The sequence below is a fragment of the Molothrus aeneus genome, chromosome 5 (genome assembly GCF_037042795.1).
Source record: "Molothrus aeneus isolate 106 chromosome 5, BPBGC_Maene_1.0, whole genome shotgun sequence".
Taxonomy (NCBI): Eukaryota; Metazoa; Chordata; class Aves; order Passeriformes; family Icteridae; genus Molothrus; species Molothrus aeneus.
In genome coordinates, this window is record NC_089650.1 from 23,091,216 (window position 1) to 23,118,644 (window position 27,429).

General features: G+C 35.8%; 1 protein-coding gene across 1 annotated transcript in view; it reads left to right on the forward strand.

Annotated features, from left to right (window-relative positions):
• The window catches only part of NUP205 (nucleoporin 205), a 45,615-nt gene that overhangs the window by 6,550 nt on the left and 11,636 nt on the right, over window positions 1-27,429 (forward strand). The window contains exons 6-30 of the mRNA XM_066550395.1: window positions 1,097-1,325; window positions 1,482-1,646; window positions 2,378-2,553; window positions 4,463-4,579; window positions 5,744-5,881; window positions 6,933-7,083; window positions 7,853-8,058; window positions 9,479-9,661; window positions 10,318-10,368; window positions 11,042-11,251; window positions 12,020-12,119; window positions 13,623-13,760; window positions 14,003-14,192; window positions 14,855-14,975; window positions 15,467-15,548; window positions 15,980-16,144; window positions 18,232-18,356; window positions 19,119-19,233; window positions 20,240-20,389; window positions 21,311-21,385; window positions 22,164-22,321; window positions 23,290-23,370; window positions 24,201-24,392; window positions 25,972-26,242; window positions 26,684-26,782. Of these exons, the coding sequence (XP_066406492.1) occupies window positions 1,097-1,325; window positions 1,482-1,646; window positions 2,378-2,553; window positions 4,463-4,579; window positions 5,744-5,881; window positions 6,933-7,083; window positions 7,853-8,058; window positions 9,479-9,661; window positions 10,318-10,368; window positions 11,042-11,251; window positions 12,020-12,119; window positions 13,623-13,760; window positions 14,003-14,192; window positions 14,855-14,975; window positions 15,467-15,548; window positions 15,980-16,144; window positions 18,232-18,356; window positions 19,119-19,233; window positions 20,240-20,389; window positions 21,311-21,385; window positions 22,164-22,321; window positions 23,290-23,370; window positions 24,201-24,392; window positions 25,972-26,242; window positions 26,684-26,782 (3,688 nt within the window). The remainder of the gene's footprint in view (window positions 1-1,096; window positions 1,326-1,481; window positions 1,647-2,377; window positions 2,554-4,462; window positions 4,580-5,743; window positions 5,882-6,932; window positions 7,084-7,852; window positions 8,059-9,478; window positions 9,662-10,317; window positions 10,369-11,041; window positions 11,252-12,019; window positions 12,120-13,622; window positions 13,761-14,002; window positions 14,193-14,854; window positions 14,976-15,466; window positions 15,549-15,979; window positions 16,145-18,231; window positions 18,357-19,118; window positions 19,234-20,239; window positions 20,390-21,310; window positions 21,386-22,163; window positions 22,322-23,289; window positions 23,371-24,200; window positions 24,393-25,971; window positions 26,243-26,683; window positions 26,783-27,429) is intronic.

Consider the following 27,429-nt stretch of genomic DNA (forward strand, 5'->3'; position numbering starts at 1 on the left):
ACCTTTGCACTAAGTCTGCTGCTGTCTGAGATTACTGGTACTGCTCCACAGCTTGTGCAATATCAGTGTGGGATTTACATTGCTTCCTGCATTTCTATTTTGCTGTTGCTCCCAGATGCTAGGGCATGTCTTATTTTTAGTGAAGAATTAACAGTAAAAATCTAAGCCTAATATTTACACTGTGTGTAAATTTCTTCTTTTCTAAATTCTGAAGTCTGTATTTTAAATTATCAGCACTACCATTATCTGCACTATTGACATAAGAAAAGTGAACTAATTCACAAATTATTAAAACAGATTGAAACCAAGTTGAGTCAGGTGAATAATTCTCTTAATAACCCAATTGTGTTAATATGAATGAAAGCATTTCTAATACTCAAGTGAAAATTGCTTGAAAATACAATGTCATCTTTGTAGTTCTTGGGCTTAATTGACACTGTGACTAACTGCAGCATAATTTTGCTGGCAGGAAGATTTTAAACATGATTGTTTTAATTTTTGACGTCATTTCTAATGGGTGATCTGCCTCAAAATCATTCTGTGTAATAATAAATCAATTTACTTTCCACTGGATAAAGAACTAGCTTTACACTTTTACTATGAATCTAGAAACTGTGAAAAGAGTATCTTTCTCATTTATCTTAAATTACCTTAATTTACCTTAGTTTCACCTGAAGATTGATTTTTTGGGGCAAAGGGAAGGTTGACTGTAACTGGGGTAACTGCCAGTGTGGTTGTGTAATTAGAGATGGGAGTGTGCCTTCTGTGTGATCCATTTACAGCTGTGTAAATTTTATTTAGATTGATGTCTCTTGACCTCGGCAGGGGTACTGGTTTATGTGTAGTCATATTCCCAGATATCTACTCACACCTCTCATGAAATACATAGGAATATAAATGCAATTAACAAGCAGAAGGGTCCTTTTTTTGTTTAGCAAATAAACCCAGCATTTTCTGTAGCTGCTGTATTCAGAGGGATTTTTACTTTAAGCTGGTCATCATGATTGACTGAGAAGGAGAAATTGAACATGTTACCAGAATAGATGCATTCACCAGGTTGGTTTTTATTGTTTGTTTGTTTGTTTGTCTTGTAAAGGTTTCTGATCTCATTAAAGAATGCCGACAGTCCTTGGCTGAAAGTCTCTTTGTGTGGACCTGTCAGTCACCCCTGAGTAAGGATGACACTCTACTCCTCATAAGTTACCTGGAGAAGGTAACAGTGGAAGCTGATGGCTCATTGGATGGCGTGAATTTGTCTCTTCTCATGGCTCTCCTTTACTGCTTTGATGTCAGCTTTCTGGAACAAGGAGCAGAGGATCGTGAAGGTAATGCTGGCAACTTTCACAGAGGTTACATTGTGCAGATGGATAAATTGTAGTTTGAGCAGTTTTGTTATTGATGAGTAACAAATTGGCAGGATTTTGCATGTGTTTTTTCACATTTGTTTACTGAGTATTGGTTTTGTATTTTTGTTGTTGAAGACTTGATGCACCGGCTCCCTCTGCTATCAGAAAGACAGTACATAGCAACGATCCACACTCGGCTTCAGGAGTGCCAGCCCTGGAAATTACCAGGCCTGCAAGCCACTGTCAGATTAGCCTGGGCACTGACATTGCGAGGAATATCCCAATTCTCTGATGTGACAGGTAAAGTTCAGTTGCTGCACATTCGTATTCAGAGACTGCAAGTGGTGTAAGTCAAAGGATCCATTACCTTTCTGAAGTGTTATTTACTTCCTTAAAACTTTTTCTATATAAGTTTCGTTGTAGTGAATTGAATTGCTCTGAAATGTACACAGATGTAGAAGTAATTATTTACTAGACAGTAATAGTGCCTCATTGAAGTGAAAGAGATTTTAACGTACTGGAAAATTCAAGTATTTAATTTTCAGCTTTAGTATCATTTGAATCTGCTTAAATCCAGAATGGATTCTTGATTGTGTTTTTTTTACATCTGTAGATGTTAGACCTCAGTATCTTGAGATGATGAATCTATTCATAATTTTATTTTTTCCATTCTGAACCTCACAAACCATCTAGCTTTCTACTACGTCAAAATTGAGTCTACTCCAAAATATCTAAAAAAGAAAATGTAAACAATATAATTAATGTTTAAATAAAGTTGGTTTGTGGTTCTTGGTTGACTGCCTTAGTTTTTTTGGGGTAAATGGATATATACTGTAACATTTATTAAAACAGAAAGTAGAGGTCATCATCTGCCATTAATTTATCTTTTTTTCAGTCTAGTTCTCCTGTACAGTAGAAAAAACAGAGCTGATAGAAGCATGGAAATTTGCATGCCTGTGTATCCTGAAATATATTTGTTTGGTAGCAGGTTGTTATTTACTTCTTCCCCTCTTGTGAATTTTGTTGCCCAGCTCTAGCAGAATTCACTGAGGCAGACGAGGCAATGGCAGAGCTAGCAATTGCTGATTATGTTTTCCTGTTCCTCACTGAATCCGTTGTGGCGTCTGAAAATTTCTACCAGGAGGAATTTTACATTCGCAAAATCCATAACCTTGTCACGGACTTCCTTGCACTCATGCCAATGAAAGTAAGTTGTTTGGGTGAGTAGCACTTACTGAGAAGTGTGGGCATCTCTTCTATGTTTCTGTTATTTGGACAAGGTAGCACAGAGATTCGGATGTGATGCTCAGCTTGAGGCCCAGCTTCAGAAAACCTGTTTGCTTTATAGAAGCCATAATGTTTGGGGTTTGTTTTCCACACCGAAGTAGAATGTGGTTTTTAAAACACTTCAGTGTGGTGAGATTTGCAACACAAGCTTTTATGGTGGTAGTAGTGTTTGTTTTACATGATTAAAATTTAAATGAATGCTGAAATTCCATTTCAGTTTGGGTTTGGTTTTTTTGGTTTTTTCCTGCTTTGGCTCAGATTTTCAGTTAGTTGTAGCTAATGCCTGAAGACAAAGAGAGATGTTCATTACAAACAGGATTTTGTAATGCAGAATATAAGGCAAAATCAGACCATTGACTTGCATTCTAGTTTGATGTAAGTCAGTACTAGCTGTTTCACAGGGAGTTGTTAGTAGGCAATTGAGGTATAGCCTTACAAGGCAACTTTTTGTCTTAACTGTTGATAGGTAGTGGTTGGCTTATGTCCTTAGTTATTTCTACTGAATCTCAAATTTTAGGTAAAAAGAAGTGTCTGTTTTGCAGGATCTTTGTTTTGCTTTGTGTGTCTGTGTAACCTTGGTTCAGTTTTACTTAAATCTCTAAGTCAGCATTTTAATTAATTCTTCTGCATAGTTTTTGCATTTATGCTCCTTGCCAGTGATGATTTGGGAAATCTTTTGGTTGCCTCCATTATATTTGTTCAGAACTTGATAATTGGCTTTAGTACCTCAAATTATTGTTTATTTAACTTACCAACAGTTTTTATTTTGTTCAGTTAGTATACCAATTTAGCTAGTTTGCTTTGACCTTTTCCACAGTTATTTTGAGTTTTTAATAATTTTTTATTGTTATTATTATTTTTAAACTATTTTTTAAACAATTATTTTGCTTCTCATTCAGTTTTGCACATTGAGATATATTATAGACCATGAACTAGTCTCTACGGACTGTCAACATGTTTTATTTTTTATGTGTTGAATTGGTTGCTTACTTCTGTTTCTTGTTCTTCAATGTCTCCTTAATATTTAACAAAACTTTTAATCTCATGTCGGTTTGCTTTCTATAAGCCTCTGTTGAGGTCTCATGTCAAAAGCTTTTTGAATTTAAAACTAAATGTCAGCTGTTTTTTGTTTAATAATTAGCATTTTCAACACAAAGAAGTTTAGGATGCTGATTAAATGGTTACTTTAAAAAAAAATTGCTTGCCATTCTTCTTGCTCTTCTCTCTTGTTTTTCCTGTGGTATTTATTGACATGTGATAATGCTTCTGGCTGAGACGGAGTAACTCCAAAGTTGCATCAGTTCAGACCTTTTCAAGTTGTAAAGTAGCTGCAAGTAGGAGTAGTCTTTAATGGTGAAGAAGGGTGCAATCCAGAGATCTATATACAGGAATCAATATTTTGCATTCATGTTTGCATTTACATTACATGTTTCTTTTCACTCCTTGTGAATAATGGTCTAGCATCCTTTGAAACTAAGCTGTTTAGCTTTTAAATTAGAAAGAGGAAAAGGATCCACCTTTTGGAGCAAAACCAAATTATCTGGTGCAATCAGTTAGGAGAAACTCCCATGATACAAGTTGAGGGCTTTTGCTATGTTCTAAGGGCTTTGGCAGTAAGTTATAGTCAATCACTACAACTTTACGTGCAAGCTCTTGGGAGGGAGAGAGGACTGAAAAAATAGAAAATTGAATATTCTTGTCATGTTCGTGCAGGTACATTTGCTTTCATAGTTTTAATAGGCCATGTAGACAATTCCATTATTTCTGTTTATTTCATTCTTAGCTAAATAAAGACCACTGTTTCCTTTTCCACTTTATAAATCGTGCAGGTGAAACAGCTGAGGAACCGTGCTGACGAAGATGCTCGCATGATCCACATGAGTATTCAGATGGGTAACGATCCACCTATTTCCCTTCGGAGAGATCTGGAGCATTTAATGCTTCTAGTAAGCCTTATTTTCTTGTAAATTACTGTGACAAATAATGATTGTGACTTGCATTTGTCATCTGAAACTTGTATCTGAATGATACCATATGGTGCTGGATCTTTCCCTTTTGGGATGAATTTTTTTTTTCCTTAAGTACAGACACTTTACTATAATTTTTCATATAAAGGAGTTAATTTGCTGCCTTGGTTTCTGATGTTAATGCCATGGTTTTTATTATTTTTTAGTAAGCGAATACTGCATTGTTTCTTACATTTGAAAGTTTTAGAAGTTTTACCCTACTGTTGACAATTACTCTGATAAATAATTGAAATGTTTAAATAATTCTTATGTGTTGATATATTTGTAATGAGAGTTTGGGAAGACTATTTGATATTTGCTCAGTAAGGTGACTCCATCAAGACTGATGGAATTACAAATTCCCTTATTTCAGTAGAGTTTTGACCATAAGCATACATTTAAAAGAATGATTTTCTGTCATATTTTTAATAAAATAAAGAAAATAAAAATAAAATAAAATGGAAATAAAAATACTTACATTTGTTTAAATATTAGCTATTAGGGTTACTGTACTGCACTTTCAGGAAAATCTATGTTGAAAAATAGATTTGCGTACTGAACTGAGGTGTTTTATATTTTCCGATAATTTAAAAGTTTGTATTACTAGTCTTTTCCAAAGATATCCTTCAGGTTATAGGACATCAGCAGAAAAATTTGTAGTGAAATGCTTTCTTAAGCATCTCATATAGCTATAGTAAACTTAAATGAAGAAATAAAAATTTGCTCTGAGAAATTGTATGTTCAGATAGCAGATAAGGTTTCTAATTATGATACTACCTAACTTGTAAAATTAATGTATAAAGGTAGGCATATGGTTGTTTAAGGAGAAATGACACTGGATTTTTTAGCAATGATTTAATCCATAATAGTTAAATAGAAAATTATTAAATTTTCACTGATATCTACATTTCGAATTTTGCTGGCTGTCACTAGTTCCAGTTCTGTTATTTAGAAGCTGTGATTTTAAGAACTGGAACACCAGCCCTGTGATGCTTTGCCTCTCAGATTTTTTTAGCTAATCTAGAAGCACTGCTTATTTTTGAAGTAATTGTTTTTTTTCTTCCTGGAGTTGTTACTTTTCTTGCATCTTCCTTTTTCTGACAGATTGCTGAGTTGTACAGGAAGGACCCCTTTAATCTGGAGCTTGCCCACGAGTACTGGTGTCCATCAGAGCCCCTGCAGACCTCCACCATCATGGGCTCCTACCTTGGAGTAGCTCACCAGCGACCCCCTCAGCGCCAGGTTATCTCGATTTTCTTGAGTAATTACCAGTAACTTAAAACCAAAGTAACAAAAAAACCCTCAAGCAACAAATTTTCTTTTTGGTATCCTTATTACAGATAAGCTCTAAGAAGACCTTACCTTTTTTCAGTGACCGAGTTGCATGTGTCCTGCTCTGCATGGCATGGTTGTTGCTTCTGCCAGCCATTCACAGTTGTCAATAAACTAAGCAAGAAAGAGTACTAACAAACCTCTTTGAAATGTTGTTTAGGTTTGATTTGTTCCAGTTGCTGAATGGATTCTGATAGTTCTCTTGTGTTTTTTGTCTGATGACTTCTGCATGCCTTTTTCATTTAACTGAGAAATTAGATTCCTTAACAATAAACAAACCAAAATTTTATTAACTGCAGTTGATAGTATTTTAGGGGTAAAAAGTCCTAAGAATATTTTAATTATTTAAAGTCCTAAAATTATAGTCCATAAGAGACAGAACTTAAAATCGAATGAAGACACAATCTAAGCAGATAAAGTAGACATTCAAAAAACTCTTGGGGTACCTTGGGTTCTGTCAGCCCTAAATGCTTTTTGAAGGACTGTGCAGTGCTAGGCAAAACCTAGCCAAAAAAAAAACCAAAAAAAATCAGACACATCCCAAGACCCACCCAGAGTACTGGCAACTTAAATTAGGGCCAGGTGCAAGCAAGCCTAATGTCCCTGAAAGGAACCACTGTGTGTGTGAGTCACTGTTCAGGTATATGACAGGCACACTGAATTCTTTACTTGCACTGTGAGATGTGCTAAAAATACTCCTGTGGAACATTTGGGAGCTGAAGTAAATTTTATCACTAGAAATACTGAATTGCAGAGTTAGTATATTCTGCAGTCACATGAGTTATTTTGTTTAGTTCCTCTTTCAAACATGTCTGACTGAATAGGCCAGTCTACAAAGGAACTTGTCCACCCTGCCCTCATTACGTTAGAATTTGTTTTCTGACTTTTACTTCTTAATGTTTTCCTATAATACTCAGCTTTTCCTTTTTTTTTTTTAAACACTGATCTTTATTTGTTCTAGGTTGTCTTGTCAAAGTTTGTTAGGCAAATGGGAGATCTACTTCCTTCCACAATTTACATCCCATACTTGAAAATGCTGCGGGGACTGGCTAGTGGGCCTCAGTGTGCTCATTACTGCTTTAGTTTGCTAAAAGTCAATGGCAGTAGTCATGGTAAGAGAAGTGACACTTCAGCTCTTTCTCAACTCCTTTACTTTCCAAAAGTGCGAAGACTCATTTGAGATGAATTGTGGCCTCATACTTTTAACATTTCATTAGTAGTACGAAGGTGAAACTGGAAGTCTTTACTTGAAACTGTAATCTGAAATAAAACCTGCCAGATGAGGTAGTTAGATGTCTGAGCACCATGTGAGCAATTCACCTAGCGAAATAATAGTTAAAAAAAAAAAATCCATGTCTTGGCACCATAAGGAATGCAGAATGTCAGTGTTGCTTATTATAAAACAAAAAATAAGTAATGTCTTAAAGCTAGCTGTATTTACAAATACACAATGTAACTTTCCTGAGCTAACTTTGTTCAGAAGCGCTTTGTTCAGTTAGAATTTTTTGATTCATTTACTACAATAGCACTTTCTCAAAGTAGGAGATGCTAGTCAGTCCTGTGTTTTGCATTCATTTTGCATTGGTCAAATGATAAAAAACTCTCCTCCTTTGAAAATAGAAAAAATGCTGCAAAGATTCCAATTCATAAAACAGAAAACTTATTTATACTAGTTCTTTATATTAGCACCTTTCTGTCTCAAAAAAAACCGCATAAACAAGCAAAAGTCCCCAAACACAAATGATTAATTTTGGATACAATAACTTTCCTTTGAACTTTACTTTTTTCTTTAGATAAGAAACTTTTAGTTTTAGCCATCCTGCTTTTCACTCTGTGAAAGAGTAGAAAGAAAATCTCGTCACCTGTTTGTCATTTTTCTAGCGGAAAACATCCAAGGAGCAGGTGGCAGTCCTGTCTCCTGGGAGCATTTCTTCCACTCCTTGATGCTTTATCATGAGCACTTAAGGAAAGACTTGCCAAGTGCAGACAGTGTCCAGTACCGTCACCTGCCTCTCCGAGGCATCACACAGAAAGAACAGGATGGATTAATTGCATTTTTACAGCTGACCACTGTTATAGTCAATTGGGTAAGTAGCATTTTATTTGCTTTTCTTTGTTAAAACTTTTTTTTTCCTTGCAAATCATCATCATCATTCAGCTCTGAAGTTCTCCTTGACCAAAAAAAGTATGTAAGGAAAATTTATCTAGTAGTTGTCATTTTATTAGTGAACTCCATAAGCATGGGAAGCATCAGGAGTAACTGTAATGACCAAACACTGAAGGTGTAGGTGAAGCAGAAAGAGATGATTCCTTTTCCTGTGTTCTTGGTATTGCTGATTTTCTTGCTTACTTGACTCTCGTGCTGGTAATGGAGCTGGTAATGTCTTTCAGAAGTGAGGTATATTCACAATAAATCACTGTGGAGTAGGAAAGCTCTTTGCCTTTATTTGTGAGTTTGAAAAAGCAAAAGTAATAGTTGAATTCAAAAGGAAGTGGTATAAATTTGGCAAGGAATGTGATCAGCTGTGAAAGTTGCCTCCAGGGTTATGATTTAAAATGTCCCCAAACCAAGGGTGTAAAATTATTTGAATTAATTGACTGGAAGAGAATTCCAGGAGAATAAAATTGCAGTGCATAATTTTGTGTTGTGAATTGTCTGTGTATTTCTGAGTAGTGTATAATTCTGCTCTTAAGTACCCACCAGATTTTGTAGCCTAAAATTTTTGTGATATAGGGAGATAGCCTTGGTTTTGCTGACACAAACACAAGACAGATCAGTGAAACTAAATACGATTTTAAAAAATTGTCTTTGGTGGTAATGATAGCGGGGTGATCCTGTTCGAGCTGTAATGTCAGCGTTGGATATGCATGGATAAAGGGAACTCTTAAAAGTAATATTTCGTGGCATCATTAAATCATAATCTGGGATGAAGATAAATTTGTTCTAAGGATGCAGGGAATTACCATTTGATGAGGCTAGAGGCTTGATCTTATCCAGTGGTTCATCCTAGAGTCTGTAGTGAGTTTACGTGAGTGATGATCCTGTTCTTAGACTAAAACAAATTGATACAAGTTCTTAGAAAACATCCAAATGCAGTGTGAGTTCATACAAATATATAGAGATAGGAGCATATAGAATGTTTGTAATAGAAAAATGAATAAAAGTCCCTCTACCCATGGTTGAAGAAGCTGCTAGAGTGTCAGTACTTAAAGACTAATTCCATGAATGGTTGTCTACTAAAAAAAAGCAGATTGTTATAAGAAGCTTGTATTATCCAAATAATTTTTCTGTGTGGATAGGCACAATTTTAGTACTTGTAAGTCTTTATACTCAGCTTTTTGTTTAATTAAAATAGTTGGCTTTGGAATTGTCTACTATTCTTTTGATATCTTGTGTACTTTCGAGTACAAAGCAGTCTTTCATGCTGAACCGTGAATTAGAGATTGTAAGACATGAAAAGCTTTCAAAGTAATAATGTGCAGTTCTGTTTTCTGTTTACTCTGTAGAGTGAGAATGCTCGCTTGGCTCTTTGTGAGCACCCTCAGTGGACACCAGTAGTGGTCATCCTGGGACTTCTGCAGTGCAGCATTCCTCCTATTTTGAAAGCAGAGCTATTAGAAACCCTTACTGCTTTTGGAAGATCTCCTGAAATAGCTGCTTCACTCTGGCAGTCCCTGGAATATACACAGGTATTTTAGGATTTTCCGTGCTTAGAACTGTAGCATCCGAGTTTGTTGAAATTGCCAGTATTTGAAATAGTATTGCATTTCCTCCTAAATTTTCTTTTTGCCATTGTTGAATATAATTTTTTTCACAGTTAATGGGGTTAAAGCGTTAATGCTTTGAACTTATTTTGAAAATGACAGTATCACCTCAGAGATGTCATTGGCTGTGCTTATTTTACATCAGTACTAATGTCCTAACAGTCCTGTTTGAACTGTAATTGCTGCCTTATTTTTAGTTGCTAATAAGAGATCCTGACAATAATGACATCTCACCACCTTTGCTTCCTAATTTATGGTATTTCTTAAAGTATACTATTGTAAGAGATAATGAAGGAAATATCTTTCCCCTACTCAATATAAGATAAAAATCATTAATCTGAAAATGTGATGCAGATCTTGGAGAATGTAAAGCTGGAAGCATACAAGTGTCAAACATAATTCAGCCTCTCAGACAGAAAAATCTTGGCTTTTTATCCTTTAAAAGGATTTAGAAAACCTCTTCTTAGATCTAAAACGTGATGAGTCTCTTTTTTTTTTTTACTCCTGATAAAAAATGTGGAGATGCAGTTTGATTATGTGAAATGTGTTGGTCTGTTTTCATTTCTCTTTCTGTTTTGAAGATATTACAAACTGTGAGAAGTCCAGGCCAGAGACAAGCAATTGGTATTGAGGTAAGAAAGTCTCTGTACTTTGGCAGCCTCTCTGATCATCTGCATATGCATTTGGGAAGCACTTGCAGAGGCTGCCTCTCCTTCATGTGTCCATGGGAAACTTTTCTAATAGACGCTGTTGTTTCACTGCTTTGTAATTTACTTTCAAGCCTGCTTGTAATTTCTGGAAAATTTTATCCATTTTTGCATCTAGTTCAGCTTCATACTAGTAACAGAACAGCATCTAAACCCATCAAATTCCTCATGAGCACTTCTTACTAACTTTTTCCTAAATTGGACTCACTTTTGTTACATCTTGGTGTAGCTCACTTTGTGTCTAACAACAGTGGTAAATAAAAACAAAGTAGGTAAATGTTGAGGGTTATCTTCAAGTAGCTCAGAAAAGAATGAATATGTGTTGCTGAACTGAAATAACAGTATTGATGCTTTGCTGCTTTTGCTCTGTTTGTGTTGTACTGTAGGCAGAAATGCTGCTAAATTGATTTGCTGTGAAGTAATCCACATTATATTATTTATATTATAATATATAATATTTATAATATTATATAAATGATATTATTTTTATTATTATTTATTATTATAAATTATATAAATTATATTATTTCTCACATGTTTCCTCCTCCCTCAAAATTTGTGATTTGTCTCCTCCTGTTTTTGCTGTCCTCCTGGGAAGGTTGAATTGAATGAGATTGAGTCCCGCTATGAGGAATATCCTTTAACCCGCGCCTTCTGTCGACTCATCAGCACACTAGTGGAGAGTTCATTCCCAGCTAACCTGGGAGCAGGTCTGCGCCCTCCAGGCTTTGATCCCTACCTCCAGTTCCTCAGGGATTCTGTGTTTCTCCGATTCCGCACCAGAGCTTACCGGAAAGCTGCTGAAAAAGTAAGTTTTGGTTGAAAATATTTTTTTCCTTAGGATATAGTTGTTGATGTGGCTTAGATCTGTTTGAGAAAGCTGTGCAAAAGTAACCTAGAGCACTTGATAGTGTTTTGATTCTGTAAACAGGTGATATTTCAACTCACGGATGAGGATATACTTCAAAGGAGCCTGTATAAAGTATCTTTTAAAAAAGAAGTTCGTATTCCTAAATTTCAATTTGCTATGCAGGATTCTGCAAGTCTACTACATGGCTAATGATTTCTGAACATGACATGCCCAAACCTATAAGTCACATTTGTCCTTTTCTCAATGTTACCTCACAAAATAATTCTGACTTGCTGAACCAAGGAATTTGGCTTTGGTTCTGGATGAAATACTTCTGGATGGAGGCATGTGCTAAACTGTATCCTGGAAGCTGGCTATTCTTAATCTATTCTTAGCTGTATACCTAATTAAAACTATTTTTTTAAACTTAACCTAATAAGCAATAAATCCAATAATGCAATATCCTAATATGTATATTGTATAATAGAGCTTAAAGCAGGTAATAAATCTGTTTCAGTGTTCCCCTTTCACTTCAGAAAGAAAGCTTGGGCTTTCAAATTATTTGACACGATGAAGTATAGTGTTGTTGGCATGACTATGTAATTTTGAAATGCTAGTCATAGTTCTGATCCAGTACATCATTGCAGTGTGTGTTGTGTTCTTCGTGATCTTGGCTTTGTTACACAGCCTTAATCTGTGTATTATTTGTTTTCTCATTGTCTGCAGTGGGAAGTAGCTGAGGTAGTTCTGGAAGTGTTTTACAAATTATTGCGGGACTACGAGCCTCAACTTGAAGACTTTGTGGACCAATATGTGGAGTTACAAGGTTAGCTTGTTCATTTGTTCACTGACAAGCAGAATTGTAGCTTGTTTTGCTCTGTTGCCTCTATCTTGGGGTCTTGTTTAATATTGCAAATAAGCTGGTGGAAAGCTAGGCCAAGACTTTAAAATAGGAAGATGTTAAAAATTTCCACGTAGTATTGAGATCTGTGTTGCTGACTCAGTAGGTCCTCATGTACACTATTTTCTACTTCTCTGTCTCTGCTAGGAGAATAACTTCTGTCTCTTTCGTTTCTGACTTGGCTGAAGAGCAACATTTGACACTTGAACAACACCTCAGTTTTGGCTTGTTCCTCTGGACTTGTTTGGTCTCTATCTAAATCACCACTATTTGTAGGGTTAATTTAAAAGCAGCATTGTATTTGAGATAACCTTTACAATTAATATTATTAATACATGAGTTATTGAAAGCAGATAGTAATGGTGGAATTGTGACCTGAAGTCATTTGATTCTGAGCAACTGTTCTTTAAAAGGCTAAAGTAGATTATACTTGCCTCATTATAGGAAATCTAGGGCTTATTTGGACTCCAGATTTTTTTTTTCTTGAAACAAAGTTTCTTATAATGAATTCCATTGTGATGCTTGTGGATTTTCTTGTCGCAGTGCTGTGAGAACCACTTTTTAATTGAAAACAGCTTTAGGATTGGAAGACCTGTGTGCCTCGTACTTTGACAAAGAGTACTTGGCAGCATACCTAGCTCAGAAAACTTGTTAGCTTGTTCCTGTCCTCAGCTAATCCTTCAACTCGTATGATTATTTGTGGGTTCCATGATGCATTGGAGAAGTTGGTTAATCTAGTTTTGAGTAGGTGCATTTTTTGAACAGATTCAGTGTGTGGCTCCACAGTGGCATGTCTTCTCTGTTAGTGTGTGATGGAGTTGCACACACAGAATGAATGGAAGAAGGGCATTTTTAAAGCTGGTGCCAAAAGAAACCTTTGTACCCTTGTTCTCACTTGTGTGTTAAAAAAGATTCCTACTCTTTTCCTGCTTTTATATACCACAGTTTATGAAGAGCCTAGGCAAACTGGAAGCATTAGTCTTCTCCTTTTATTTCATATCATGAAGGTCTTTGAATTTTAGGCTAGTAGTTTTGTTTTTGCATACATTATTTCAACAGTCATAGGAATTTTTGGTGGACATTCTCTTTGACTTCTGGAACTACTTTTTCCCTCATTCAGGGTCTTCGTGCAGGTTTTGGGGGGGGACATAAACTTTTTCCAGTTTCTTTTTGGTAAGATCTTTTTTGGGTTTAAATTTGAAAATGTGGTATTGGATACTGGAAAGTAATGGTAATTGCCCTTACAACTATTCCCAAACTTTTAAAAGTTCCTCAATGGCTTCTATATAAAAAAATCTCTCAAGACTTTGTACAAAGGATGTTGCTTAGACCCATGGGGGCTGTTATGTTTTGTAGTTTAGGCTAACTTGAGTAATAGAAGGGTTTTTTTTTAGAGGTTATATATTTTTTTACTCCTTCTGTCTTTAGGAGAAGAAATAATAGCATATAAACCACCTGGATTCAATTTGATGTATCATCTGTTGAATGAGTCCCCAATGCTGGAACTTTGCCTTAGTTTGCTAGAAGAAGGGGTTAAGCAGCTTGATACTTACGCTCCGTTTCCTGGTATGTGCCTAGAATTCATTTTTAATGTGAAGTTAAAATGTATAGTAAGTAGGATTTAAAGCTAGCATTGCTTATCTGTAACTTGTATCTCTTGTATATAAAAATTGTATTTTGGGGAAGTTTTCCTACTGGTAAACAACTGACGGGTTTTTTTTCTTGGTGCAAGGCTTGATGAATGACATTTTTGAATGTACTCTATTTAGCTTCTCCTCTGTATTTCTTATGTTCTTTGTGCACTGCAGGGAAGAAGCATTTAGAGAAAGCTGTACAGTATTGCCTTGCACTTCTAAACTTAACCCTACAGAAGGAGAACATTTTTATGGATCTGTTGCGGGAGAGCCACCTTTCCCTTATTGTCACACCACTGGAGCAGCTGCTTCAAGGAATCAATCCTCGCACTAAAAAGGCTGATCACGTGGTGAATATTGCTAGGTATGTGCAAAGTACTGAGAAGGGAGGAGTTTTGGAGGCACAGAAGTGTTTGGATCCTGAATCCTTTCATTGGTTTCACTAGCCAATGCTCCTCTTCACACAGAGCATCTCATGAATTTTTTTGGAGGGACAGGAGATGTCTTCACAGGTGGTATGATCTGTGATTGTCTAGTGCAAGATTGCGATCTGTATTTATAGTTCTTCTTTCTGAATTTCCCCCCCTCATAATTTCTTCTTGTCTACCATATGTTCAATGATTCCCTTGCATATAATTTCATTTTGCCCCAGACTTTGGTCGTCACAGAGTGGGAAAGTTCAGTGAATTTGGTTGTTGGCCACGTTTTACAGTATTGCCCATTATTTACTGTATTAAATGCCTACAAGCAGTTGTTTCAACTTCTGTAGCAGTGTTTAATGTAGATATTGGCTAAAAAGAATGATAAAAATTCCAGGAAAGGTTATTATCCCTACTCAGCCTACTCATCTCTCCCAATGGAGGAACATTCATTGTTTCATGCAGAGTGAAATTTTGTTAGAAGCTTTAATGTTATCTCATGTAATTTGATTTGTAAATGTTTCATTTTTAAATGTTTAATTTCTTATCCATCTTTAAAAAGTTAAATTCTCAACAATTTCATTGTCATAATCTTGTGTCTTTGAAGGTATCTTTACCATGGAAACAGCAATCCTGAACTAGCTTTTGAAAGTGCCAAGATTTTGTGCTGTATTTCTGATAATTCCAACATCCAGATAAAACTAGTTGGTGATTTCACACATGATCAGGTAAGTATCTGTTTCTTTGAATCTGGGAAGAGAAACTGGTGGAGAAATACTAGGGCTTCATAATGTTTCTTTAAAGGAAACTACATTAAAACTATATTTTATTTTATATCTACCCACATATAAAACATCTTTTACTGTGGCATTGGAAAAACAATTACTTCATTAATTGAACAAAACAAAATCATGATTGTTTTCAAGAAGAAAAAGGGCAATATTCTTTGAGATAGGGAGATCTTTTTGTGACTTTATAGTCATCAATCTGTGAGAATAATTTAGCATATGTAACAACAGTAGATTTTTTTTTTCCTGTTCACTGGCTAATTGCTGACCTGTTCTTAGAACAGCTGTGACTCTTAATTCGTGCTTATTAAGTAGATTATATAATTTTTGTCTAAAAGTTCTATCAATTTACATGAAGGGAATGATGAAAAGTATTTGGTTTAGTACTCTTAAAATTGTCTTCATTTCCGTCCTTCCATTGTTGAATACAGAGTGTTAGCCAGAAGCTGATGGCTGGATTTGTGGAATGTTTAGACAATGAAGATGCAGAAGAATTAATTAATCCAGATGAGGGTATGTAAAAGGCTTCTTAAAATGGCTTAAACAGTTGTCTTTTGCATGGAATGAAGTTAATGAAAGAAGTGTTAAAAGTGTTCTTAAGTCAGGAAACAATCTTCCTCTGTTTTCTGTGGAATTGGACCTTTAACAGAATGAAAAGCACCTGTATTTTGTTAAAGTATGTCCACAGTATGGTGAGCCAGCTCCAAATTGAGTCTATTTTCAGAAGACAAGTATTTAACATTGCTTTGGATGTACTATTTACAGCTGTATTAACAGTAATTTGCAATTTTGTTCTTGTATCTCTTTGCAGTAATATAAGTCAATCCCTCAACATTCTTGTATTTAACTTGAAGACACTGAAGATTATTCTATTAGATGGATTTTTTACTTCATTAGTCACTATATCTGCTTTTTCTCCTTTTTCTTTTCTTTTTCTAATCAAGAACTGGAGCCGGAGAAGAAGCGGGCACAAATCCATCATGAAACCAGGATCCATATTCTGAATCTCCTTATCACCTCTCTTGAGTGCAGTCCTCCCAGCCTAGCTCTGTATCTCTTGGGATTTGAACTAAAGAAACCTGTCAGCACCACAAATTTGCAAGATCCAGGTATGAAGAGGAGAGATTGAGCTGTCATTTAATCAGTTCTGCTAACAACACTGAGAATATTTATTGGGAAATTCATGGGCAAAAGCAGTTCCTCTTCAATTAAAGAATAAAACAACAGGTCGTGAACAAGTCCTCAAAAGCTACATGAAAAGATGTATTAATACTCAAATGCAGCATTTAAAAACTTTAGGATTTGAGTCTTTGTTTAAGTTGTATTTTGGAACAGACTTGAAATTAGAATTGTGGGGGAAAATGATAATTTAGAAGGGAAACATTGATGTAGGGAAACACTTATTATTTAATACAGCGTAGCTGTGTCCCTAGTAGAAAGAAGTTGATTTGATGATCCAAGTTGTACCTACATATGACAACGTGTGAACCTACAAAAGAGATTGTTGCTTTTAACTGGTTCTACTTCTTGGCTATTGTTCTGTCCTTCCTCAAGCTCCTGTTTAAAATTTATAATTTTATAGGAAAGAAAACCAGTTTAGTTTTTTAATGTTTTAGAAGAAAACCTTTTAGGACAATGTGGGATTTCATTCTAGTGCTAGGAATATATAAATATATTAATTATATATATATATGGCAGTGCAAACTCCAGAAAGATCACTCCTGCTGCTTTCAAGTTGAACTGATGAGAGTAATAGTGTGTGACTTTGTGTCTTGTTTGCCTCCTCAGTTTCTAATTGGTATTTTACAAAACAGACTGAGCAAGTCCAGCAGGGATGATGAGGGAGCTGGATTACTGAGCCTGTGAGGAGCAGCTGAGTGAAGTCTGGAAAAGAGAAAGGCTTTGAGAGAACCTAATAGAAATCTTTGAACACCTGCAAAGACATAAATGACAGGATAAAACCCCAGACTTTTCAGAGGAGTGTGGCAGGAAGATGAGAGGCAGTAGGCATGAAATCAAACAAGAGAGGCTCAATTTGGATATATTAGAAATTTTGTCACCAGAAGACAGTGAAGCAGGTTGGCTGTAGAGGTCATGCAGTCTTCATGTTTGGAGGTTTTCAAGACCCAACTGTCTAAAGCCAAGAACAATGGTTTGATATCATAGCTAACAGTAGTTTGGTGTTGAGATGTCATGGTGTCCCTTCCAGTCTGAAATAAAAGGTCATTTCTCAACTGTTTTCCAGGATGTTTTATATAAACAAGTTTGAACAACATTCAATAATTTGATTTTCGTTTTTTTGAGAAAAATATTTCTCATTATCTTCAGGTTTGTATTGGATGCTATGGACCAGCAGTTTTTAGTTCTTCATAGTTCTAAATGAAATATAGATAGGACCTGAGTTTTATTTCTTCAGATATTGTGAAATATCTGTAGTTACACAATACAGGTAACTGATCCGCACCCACACAGTTTTACAGGGCATCTATCATATGTTAGGTCAGTGATGAGGAAATCTGTCTCAAGGGTGTGAGAGACCTTGCCCACATCTTTCAGTTTTCTTGTTAATAATGTGAAGAAATAATGACTGTAAGACATTTACCTCAAGATATTAATTTCCTGTTAAAGCATAAATTATACATGTTCAAACAGAGATTATTTCCCCTGTAAGAACTCTGATTATTGATGCTTTTGCTGCTTCAGGACCTCTTTTTGGGTTGATTTAAGATTTAATTGGCTAAGGGAAGAATGCAAAAAGACAGAATTTTGACTTCAGTATTAAAATCTATTCCCTATTCCCTATGGTTGCAGTGTTCTGCCTTTAGGAGAATTAGTCATATAATGGCTGTATTTGTAAAATAAGACAGGAGTTTTTTAAAGCTGTTCTTTGAAATTGTCAAATGGCTCTTGGTTTAAAAGTGTAAAACAAGAATTCAAATTGATTCACTAGCATCTCAGAAGCCTACAGACTAACTATAAATATTTTCATTAGGCTTTTGCTGAAACATGGTTCCTTCTTTGATTTTAAGTAATGGTGATAAAACTTTCCCAGAAGTTTTTGCTGCAGCTCTGTGGAGCAGTATAGTGTAGCACAGGGTATCTGAACGATTTAGGTTCTGTATTTCTGTGTACTTGACCTATACTGGCTATGGAGGAAAGTAAGATCAAGAATGTCAAGTTATTTTTCTCTTTTCAGGTGTCTTGGGTTGCCCACGGACTTGCCTTCATGCTATTTTGAACATCCTGGAGAAGGGTACTGAAACAAGGAGTGGGCCTACAGCAGTTCGGGAATCTCCCCATCTTGCAGAACTCTGTTACCAGGTATTCAGCATATTTTCTGTTGGCATATACTAAAAGTAGACTCTAAATAAAATTGGCTACTCCTTGGTTGGTGAACACAGATTATTTATGGCTCTAATAATATTTTAATAGTAAAACTTAACCTAAATATTTTTGGTCAGCCTCTAAGTCTGTTGCGACATGCCAACTTTAAATCTTTTTTTTAAATTTTGGAAGTGTAGTATGATAACAAATAACATAAAATTCCAACTAAGCCAATGAAATTCTCTGTTTTATTCTGTAGCCATAGAGAATGTACATATGTGGGGCTGAGAGTGTGTCAAGTGGGGGAAACAGCTGAGTTAGACATATGTGTGAGGTAGCTGATGCTTGCACACTTGTATCATGTTGAAAATCCATGGGCTCTAGAAAGGATTTTAAACATTATTAAAAGCAAAAGGCAATTCTGTAGAAGCAGGGAAAATTTATTACATATCCTCTCTTGGTGGACATGCAGACAGAAAAATACTCATTTTTAAGTGAGCTGAACAAATAGGCTCATCTATTGTGAAGTTGTGAACAAACAGCCATTGTGGTCACCTGCATGCTGGTAGTACTTTTAAGATCATAATTCAACATCTGTTACAAATAATATTTTCAACTTTGAAGAAAGCTGATGGAAAATTTACTGTAAATACTGGTAATATTGTTTGAGCAGTAGAACAGTATTATGCTTTTGATTTGGTGATTGGTTTGTTTTCAAATAAATTCCATACATGGATATCTACTGTTTTTGATTGTCAGGTGATCTATCAGTTGTGTGCATGCTCTGACACTTCAGGTCCAACTATGAGATATCTGAGGACCAGTCAGGATTTCTTATTCACTCAGCTGCAGTACTTGCCATTTTCTATCAAAGGTAATTTTTATGCTATGATAAGATTGTGCATGCTTAAAATTCAATGCATTTTTTGACTCCTTAGGAGTGAAAGAAGAATCATAGGTAGCATTATTAAACTGAATTTATTACAGGCTCTGCTAATCATTTAATTCTGCAAAAATTGAACTCTCTCTACTTAAGAAGTTTTTAGATTTTTAGTGCTGAACTTTTGGAAAAGAATGTTAGCTTTGGAGTGCACTAAGTCTCCAGAACGACATCCTAATCTGTATTGCAATTATCATTGTAGTTTTGTTAGATCACGCTACAGAAAAAAAAAATTGAAAAGAGTATTATAAAGAACCAGGGGATTATAAGGCTGATGGTTGTAACCACCTGTGTTGCCCCTTTCTTTGAATAAAGTACTTTTAAGCTAGTAGGTATGTTTTATATTTCAAATCAAGATTTCTCAGGTGTTTTAAACTGAATAAATGTGCTTTGTCAGATGCTTGACCCTCAGTCTTTTGTTCAATGACAGTAAACTTAGCATTCAAGTACATGTATCCAGCATGTATAAAGTGCTTTAGATGATTCTTATGTAAGTTAGATGATTCTTATGTAAGTTAGGAATCTAAATTAGATGAATATAGGAAGATTCTAGGAGACCTGTGTTCCAGTCTCACCAATTTTGATTAAAGCTACAGTTCATGTGGGTAAATGCCTGGTTATTTTCACTGAAATTGTAACTGACCCCATTGGCTCATGAAGCACTGCATTCTTCACAATGACTGTTCTAACAGTTGGTTGTGTCCAGTTTGGTTGTGTATGTGTATATGCTTATTGCATATATGTACATGGTTTATTTTCAAAATAACCACATGTTCATTTACTGGCTTCTGTCAGATCTCTCTTTTTGTCCTGTAAACAATTGGTAAGCAAATAATAACTAATGACATCCTCTAAAAGCTTTCTCAAGTTAAAAATGCTTTCCTTGGAGTAAGTAATATTATTTATGCTGTTTTATAATTGTTGCCTTATCCCTGTCCAGAACATGAGATTTCAACACTCAACCAAATGTCTTGGCTAATGAAGACTGCAGCTATCGAAATGCGCGTGACGTCCCTGAACCGCCAGCGCTCCCACACGCAGAGGCTGCTGCATCTGCTGCTCGATGACATGCCTGTGAAACCATACCTGGGTAAGAGGGACTTATGGTGAGGCTAAATAGGCTGTAATAAATGGAGAATGAGACACTTCATTTGAATTCTTTTCTTCATAAGCTTGTGGCAGTTCATTTGTGGTATGGGAAGAAAGATGATTGTAGACTCCAAAGTGAAAGAAAGCAGGGCATCGTTTTGTTCATTGCTGGTGGAAAAATTAAAAACTGTTTATGAGGTAGGAGTGGCAATATTAAAAAAAAATTAAATTGTGGAATAATTTATTTTGACCTGCCACTCAAAATTGTTACAAAATAGAGAAGGTGGAGGGTCTTCCATGGTAAACAGTTAATCTCTCACAGAGGATAGTAGATACACATCAATTTTGCTTTTAACATTATAACATCACAAAAGTGATATTTCATCCCAATGTAGTGTAAAATTCAATGTTGAATAAAAAGGCAAGATTTTAGAGGTTTAGAACAGGGTAGGGGTAAATTAAGAAAAATAAAACCAGATGGCAATAAAACTCTTTACATGAAGAAGGTAGAATATATTGGAAGATATTGTAACAGGCTACTGCAGTATGGTGTTTTCCCTTACTTTTATCAGCCTGAGCACTCTCTTCCTCCTAATGAGGATCTGAGTATGGGAAACTGTGCTCAGATATGCTACTCATTTTATGGTGTCCACCCAACTGCATTATTCATACTGAAGAGTAGGATGTCTATTTAAGCATTTCTCAGATTTTCTGATCTGTATATAATAACTGGATAGCTTTTGTCAGATAAGTATTTTTTTCATTTGATTAGGAGTTCAAGGCTGTATTGTATTAGAAGGCTTTGATGTGAAAGGTTTATCAGTTTATCATTGTGCCCTGTCTTTCACTATTAATAAAGTAGGTGATATTTTTCACTTAGATTTGTTTTTGTAATTTATTTAGTATGTTTTATTACCTTCAGCTGATGGTGAAGGAGGGATGGAAGACGAAAGTCGATCAGTCAGTGGATTTCTCCACTTTGACACTGCTTCCAAAGGTAACTGTTATGACTGTTGATTATTGATCAGTAAAGTCTATCTGCTCCTGAACAGGCAGGAGGGCCACCTCCAGACAGGACACTTCAGAAAAGAAAGTAATGGGTGTTCTAAACAGCAGCAGTGCATGAAACAATTTTATTTAGTATGGGAAAAAAAAAAGAACCTTGATACAGATGGTTGGAGTGAGTGAAAAACACTGAACTGGAAAGGCAATTTGAAGAGTATGTTTAGGTATCTGGGCAAGGATGAAATGGGAGAGTGGCAGTCTATCAAATTAATTGCTAACAAGTAGAAGCAGTGAGACTGTTGCTAAGGCTGAACATATTTGTATTTTCATGGCAAAGAATGTAAGTCCCACATAAATAAATAAATTCAGATTCTTTATGGTTTCTCAACAAAAGACTGCAGTGGTTATAATTGAAAACCAGCCTGGTTTAATTTTGGAGAAAAAATTAGTCTTGTGTTTGTAAATATTGGATGACATGCATGTATAACAGGAGAACTGTACAGTATAAGACATCTTAAGGATTTAAATGTAGAAAAACTAAAGATTTTACAATTAGAAGGGCTTTTGGAAGTATGAGAGTTTGTCTTAAAATGTTTTTAAACATGTTACATAGGTTGATAGCACTTTCTGAAGATTTAATGCTTTCTTTTGAAACTTTACACATTAAGCTGAAGATTTAGATTTACAAAGGTAAATTAGGCTCTATTTGTTAATTTTTTGGTTTCCCCTTGATAATTCTGAATACAATTTGAATTGATTTGCATTTCCAGTACGCAGAAAAATCTTAAATATCCTGGATTCAATTGACTTCAGTCAGGACATTCCAGAGCCTTTACAACTGGATTTTTTTGACCGGGCTCAAATTGAGCAAGTCATTACTAACTGTGAGCACAAGAATGCACGTGGACAAGTGGTCTGCAACGTCAAGGTTAGCACTGGTCTTTGTTTTCAAGTTGCATGTGCTATTTTATAACTTAATAATTAAAAAAAAAATCAGTGTGTTAATAATACTTTGAAACTTGCTTTTACATAAAAGGTGTATGTTTCAGGTATGTATTTCTTTGGTTGCTATTAACAACTACATACGTGTACACAATTACTTGTGCAATATTGTTGTGTACCATGGTAGTTCTTGGAGGCTTTACTTACAAAGGTATCACATTGTGACAGGTACTTGACATGTGTATTATAAATTGTCCTGAAGAATTTGTGACCCTAAAAAATGAGTAAAACTTGTTTGAATCCCAGTCCATCTGTTGCATCTGTCACTATGTAGCCATCTCCTAGATTCTTTTAGGAGATACAAATACATCTCCTTTGTCACTTGTCCTAGTTTTGACTCAAGTACTCTTAATTTTCTTCATAGTAGCTGGTATAGTATTGTGTTTTGGATTTAGGATGACAGTAATGTTCCCAACACTTCATCCTTTAGCTATTCCTAAGCAATATTTATTTAGTGAAGGACTTTTCAGCTTCTCAAACAACCCCCCAGTGAATAGGCTGTGGGCACAGGAATCTGGGAGGAGACACAGCCAGGACAGCTGACCCAAAACTTGCCAAAGTTCCATACCGTTGATACCATGCTCAGTGTATAAACCAAGGGGAAAACTGGCTGTGGGCTGCTGCTCAGGAACTGGCTGGGCAGTGGTTGGCAGGTAGTGAGCAATTGCATTTGTGCAGCCCTTGTTTGTATTAGTTTAAATGTTGTATTGTTCCCCCCTGCTTTCCTTTTCTGTTCTATTAAACTGTCTTTAACTCAACCCACAAAATTTCACTTTGTTTTCCCCCCAGTTCTCTCCCCTATCCCACTGGGGGAGGGAGTGAATTGCTGTGTGGTGTTTATCTACCTGCCAGGTTAAACTGGTACAATCATTTAAGTGTCACTTTTAATTTCAGTACGTTCACAGAGTTCTGGTTGCAGAAGTCAATGCCCTTCAAGGAATGGCAGCAATAGGCCAGAGACCTTTACTTATGGAGGTAAGTACAGAAAAAGTTAACTGTTGTTTGTTGTTGCTCTTGGTGGATTTCGTAGCCTGTCAAGCAGTAAGCATTACTATAAAAGATTGTGGATTTGAGTCCTAACTTAGATTTAGTAACTCCTGAAGACAAAAACCACAAAACTGATAAGCTAAGGTACTTCTTACCATACTGTTCCCTAAACAGGTGGCCTGCAGTCTGTTTTCCTTTTTTCTTTAACCTCTTCCCTCCTCATTAGTGATAACAATTGCAGCTCCTCACCCCACTGTACAGAAAGCAGTTACACACTGATGTCAAGATTGGCTGTTAAGTACAAGCATGTTCATCTTATGGCCAAGATCATTTTGCCTTTCTCTCACAGGGGATGCTGATTTATTTCTCCTTTTTTCTACACAGATATAGTTTCAGTGACTTGGAGATCAGTTATTTTATAAGTTTCCTGCCATCTTTTAAATTAAGTCAAAATTGGTTACATGGATGCAAAGGATAAAGGAGAAATTACTCAGACTAAATGGGAAAAAGAAGCCCAAATAGTTTTTTCCTAGTTGTTTTTGTTTTGATTTCAAAGTGCTAGAAAAGAATTTTCCTGGTTAATTTTTTTTCCTATGAGATTGAGACATTCATGATGTCTGGCCTGTGAAAAGCAGCTCAGAAATGGAATGGGCTACCTTGTTAAAGTAGCAATAGCACCTTGTTTCTAGTAAGCTGAAGACTTAATATTTTATTCTGAAGACTACTACTGATAGAAAAAATTGTCATCTTGAAGTCTGTCTTGGCAATGAATTTGTTTTATTCCATAGTAACTGAGTTTCTTTGTGGGGGGTTTTCAGGAGATCAACACTATCCTGCAGTACGTGGTAGAGCGCAACAAGCTGCTGCAGTGCCTCCATGCCAAGAGGCATGCTCTGGAGTCCTGGAGACAGCTGGTGGAAATCATACTCACTGCCTGCCCCCAGGACCTCATCCAGGCTGAGGACAGGCAGCTGATTATCCGGGATCTCTTGCAGGATGTGCATGACAAGGTAGTGCTCTGCTGGAAATCAGCCCACTCCTTCAACTTTGTTGCTGCATCTTTTTATGTGAAAGTGCTGCAATTTTGATTGTAATCCAAAAAAATGTTGTCTGCCTTTAGTATTGGTTTTAGTTTTCTGATTGCTGCTATGCTGATAGATGATACAGAGGCGATACTTTGTATTCTTGCATAGCTATTGTTGAACTGTGAACCATATATTGGCAGATTTCAGAGGCATTTCAGTGTCATCCAGCATTATGGTAGTCTGGCAAAGGTGTGTGAAAAAGAAACACCCTGCTTTGATGAGAAACAAAGAACTTACTGAAGGCTGAAGACAAACTGCTGCATTTGCTAATTTACTGCGTTTAGATGACTCACTGCAAATCTTACTGCTGTTGTTTTTGAAAAATTAGAGAGCTGAATGAAACTTCACAGTAGAAAAACTAAAGATTTTACAATTAGAAGGGCTTTTGGAAGTATGAGAGTTTGTCTTAGAAGTCTAGGTGTTTTACTGCTGAGTTATAGTAATAATTTTTGAGACAGACTAGACAGTTACTGCTGACCCATCCATTCTAAAAGGCAAAATTTAATGAAGGATTGTTGTATTTTTCAGTCTGCTGGGGTATTATTATTTTTTTGCTTTATTATGAGAGTTATGTGGTTTGTAGTTCTGATTAATAGAGTTTTGTATTGAGAAATATATATTAAAAAGTTTTATCTTTTCAAGGAAATAACTTTTTTGTTACTACCATTATTTTTTTCTGTAGGAGTTACCTGAAAGTTACCTATTTTTAGTGGAGTGCTGGTTTTGTTTTTTATTTGAACTGAATTCAAAACAGGAAACAAGGAAGGCCTTCACTAGCTGCAGAAATTTCTTTCCTAAAATCTTTACAAAGAGGAAATTCCAGACTCCTAATTTTCTGTAACATCTTGGTGAAGACTTTTGTGAAGTTGAGAAAAAAAATTGTTACTGTCTACTGCAAATAATTGAACTACTGTTCAAAATTACTACATTGCTTAAAATGAAAGCTCCTTCAGCATTAGCAATAAAGATAGATTTACCTTCCAAATAATAGAGTGAGCAAAAACAATACATGCAAACTTCTTGTTAGTGTTTTTCCACGTTGTCTTAATGCTTCTTTGATGCTCAACCCTTTGGGTTTTTTAAGTAGTACCTTTACATTTGTAATGGTAATAAAATAGCTATATAGCAAAGCAGATACCAGTTATTCTTTCCCTAGCTTAGGTTTAAATATTTTACTAATAAAGCATCTCAAATGTCAACACATTTCTTCCCTTTCTGCCATCCAGATTTGATTATGAGTCTGCCTGTGATTTATGTAAAAAAATCCAGAAGGCTAGTGGTCTTCTCAATTAAAATATGTTCAACTCAGGTTTCTAAACAAGTTTCTGACATTACTGATTTTTATGTGTTTTAAATACTGTCATGTTAATGAAATCCTTATGCATACATAAGTTTAATAGTTGAGAGGCTAATTTAACTACTTTAATAATTCATGAAATCAGACACTTTTAAACATTTTTTTTCTCTTTTGCCTTTTTTTTGGTCTTTCTACTTCTGTATTAAGATCCTTGATGATGATGCAGCTCAGGAGTTGATGCCAGTGGTGGCAGGGGCTGTGTTCACCCTGACTGCCCACCTGAGCCAGTCTTTGAAAACGGAGCAGAAACAGCCACTTGCACTCTCCATGGCAGGACAGTCCCAGTATGTCTTGATGTTGGATGGTTCTTTTACCTCATCACCTGGCTCCGAGAGCATATCCATGGGTTTTGCTTCTGTTGGTGACTCCTCCCTCCACATCATCTTAAAAAAGCTGCTGGATTTCATTTTGAAAACAGGTGTGTTGACTTCTGCAGGGCGTGTACGTGAATTCCAACTGCCAAGAGTAAAAAGATGGGCTGAGCTGCTTTCAGATACTGCAGTGAAGACTTTTGTTACAGTCAGATCAATCATACATCATTAGTATAGATGTAAGCAATGTTGATAACTAAAAAAATTAGCAAGCACTTAAAAAAATCTGAACAACAAACCTAAGAGAAATATGTAAGTGACTGTAAAGAGAATTTCATATTTTCATTCTTTTGGAACAGCATAAACTTGCTGAATTTACTCATAAATACACTTTTATGCAAGCAGTAGAACTTCACCTTAGGGAATCTAGTTGCTTTATTTACTTTTGCCAGCACTGCCATAGGAAAGTTAAATTAAGTGCCAGTAGAAGATGGTGTTATGGAATTTACATTTGTTTGGTTTTAATTGTGAATGTTTCTTGTTAACAGGTGGTGGCTTCCAGAGAGTGAGGACACACCTTTATGGATCACTACTTTATTATTTGCAGATTGCCCAGAGACCAGATGAACCAGACACTTTGGAAGCCGGTATGGTCCCAGCTGTATTTGGAAAAGAGCAAAAAAAGTTATTATTAAACCCTGGAGGGTACAGTTTCTGCATGCTGAGTTGTCTTCTGGAAATAGGTGGAAAACATCTTGCTCTAAGAGCCTCTGAAATAAATTGCTTATGCCTTCACATACCATAGTGATCCTATTTAAAAAAAACCAAAACAAATTCCAAAGCAAAAAAATCGCAAAAGACCAACCACACAAAAAACCTCAAAACAAACCCCAAGGTTTGTTTATAATTTTAACCCTTTCTCTTCCTTTATCTGAAGATCCCTCTAGGGGGGAAACAAACACAAAAGCCTCACACACACCCCACCACCATCCCCTCCCCAAAAAAATAAGCAAAGAATAAGCCAACCAGAGTTGCTATTTATCCTTGAGTGCTTATGGTAAATACCACATTCTCTCTGTGAATGGCTAAAATACTTGAATTGTTAGTGTTTCTAATAATTGTTCAGACAGGAATTGAGAAGAAATCTTGGGGCTAGTTATCTGCATGCAGACTTTTACTTGACCTGGGTTTTGAGCTACAGTAGTAAAAGGAAAAAGACAAACTATGAATTTGTTATGACCCCTTTGAAGTGTCTGACTGAGTTTGGTTTCATTCTCTCTCATTTAAGTCACAT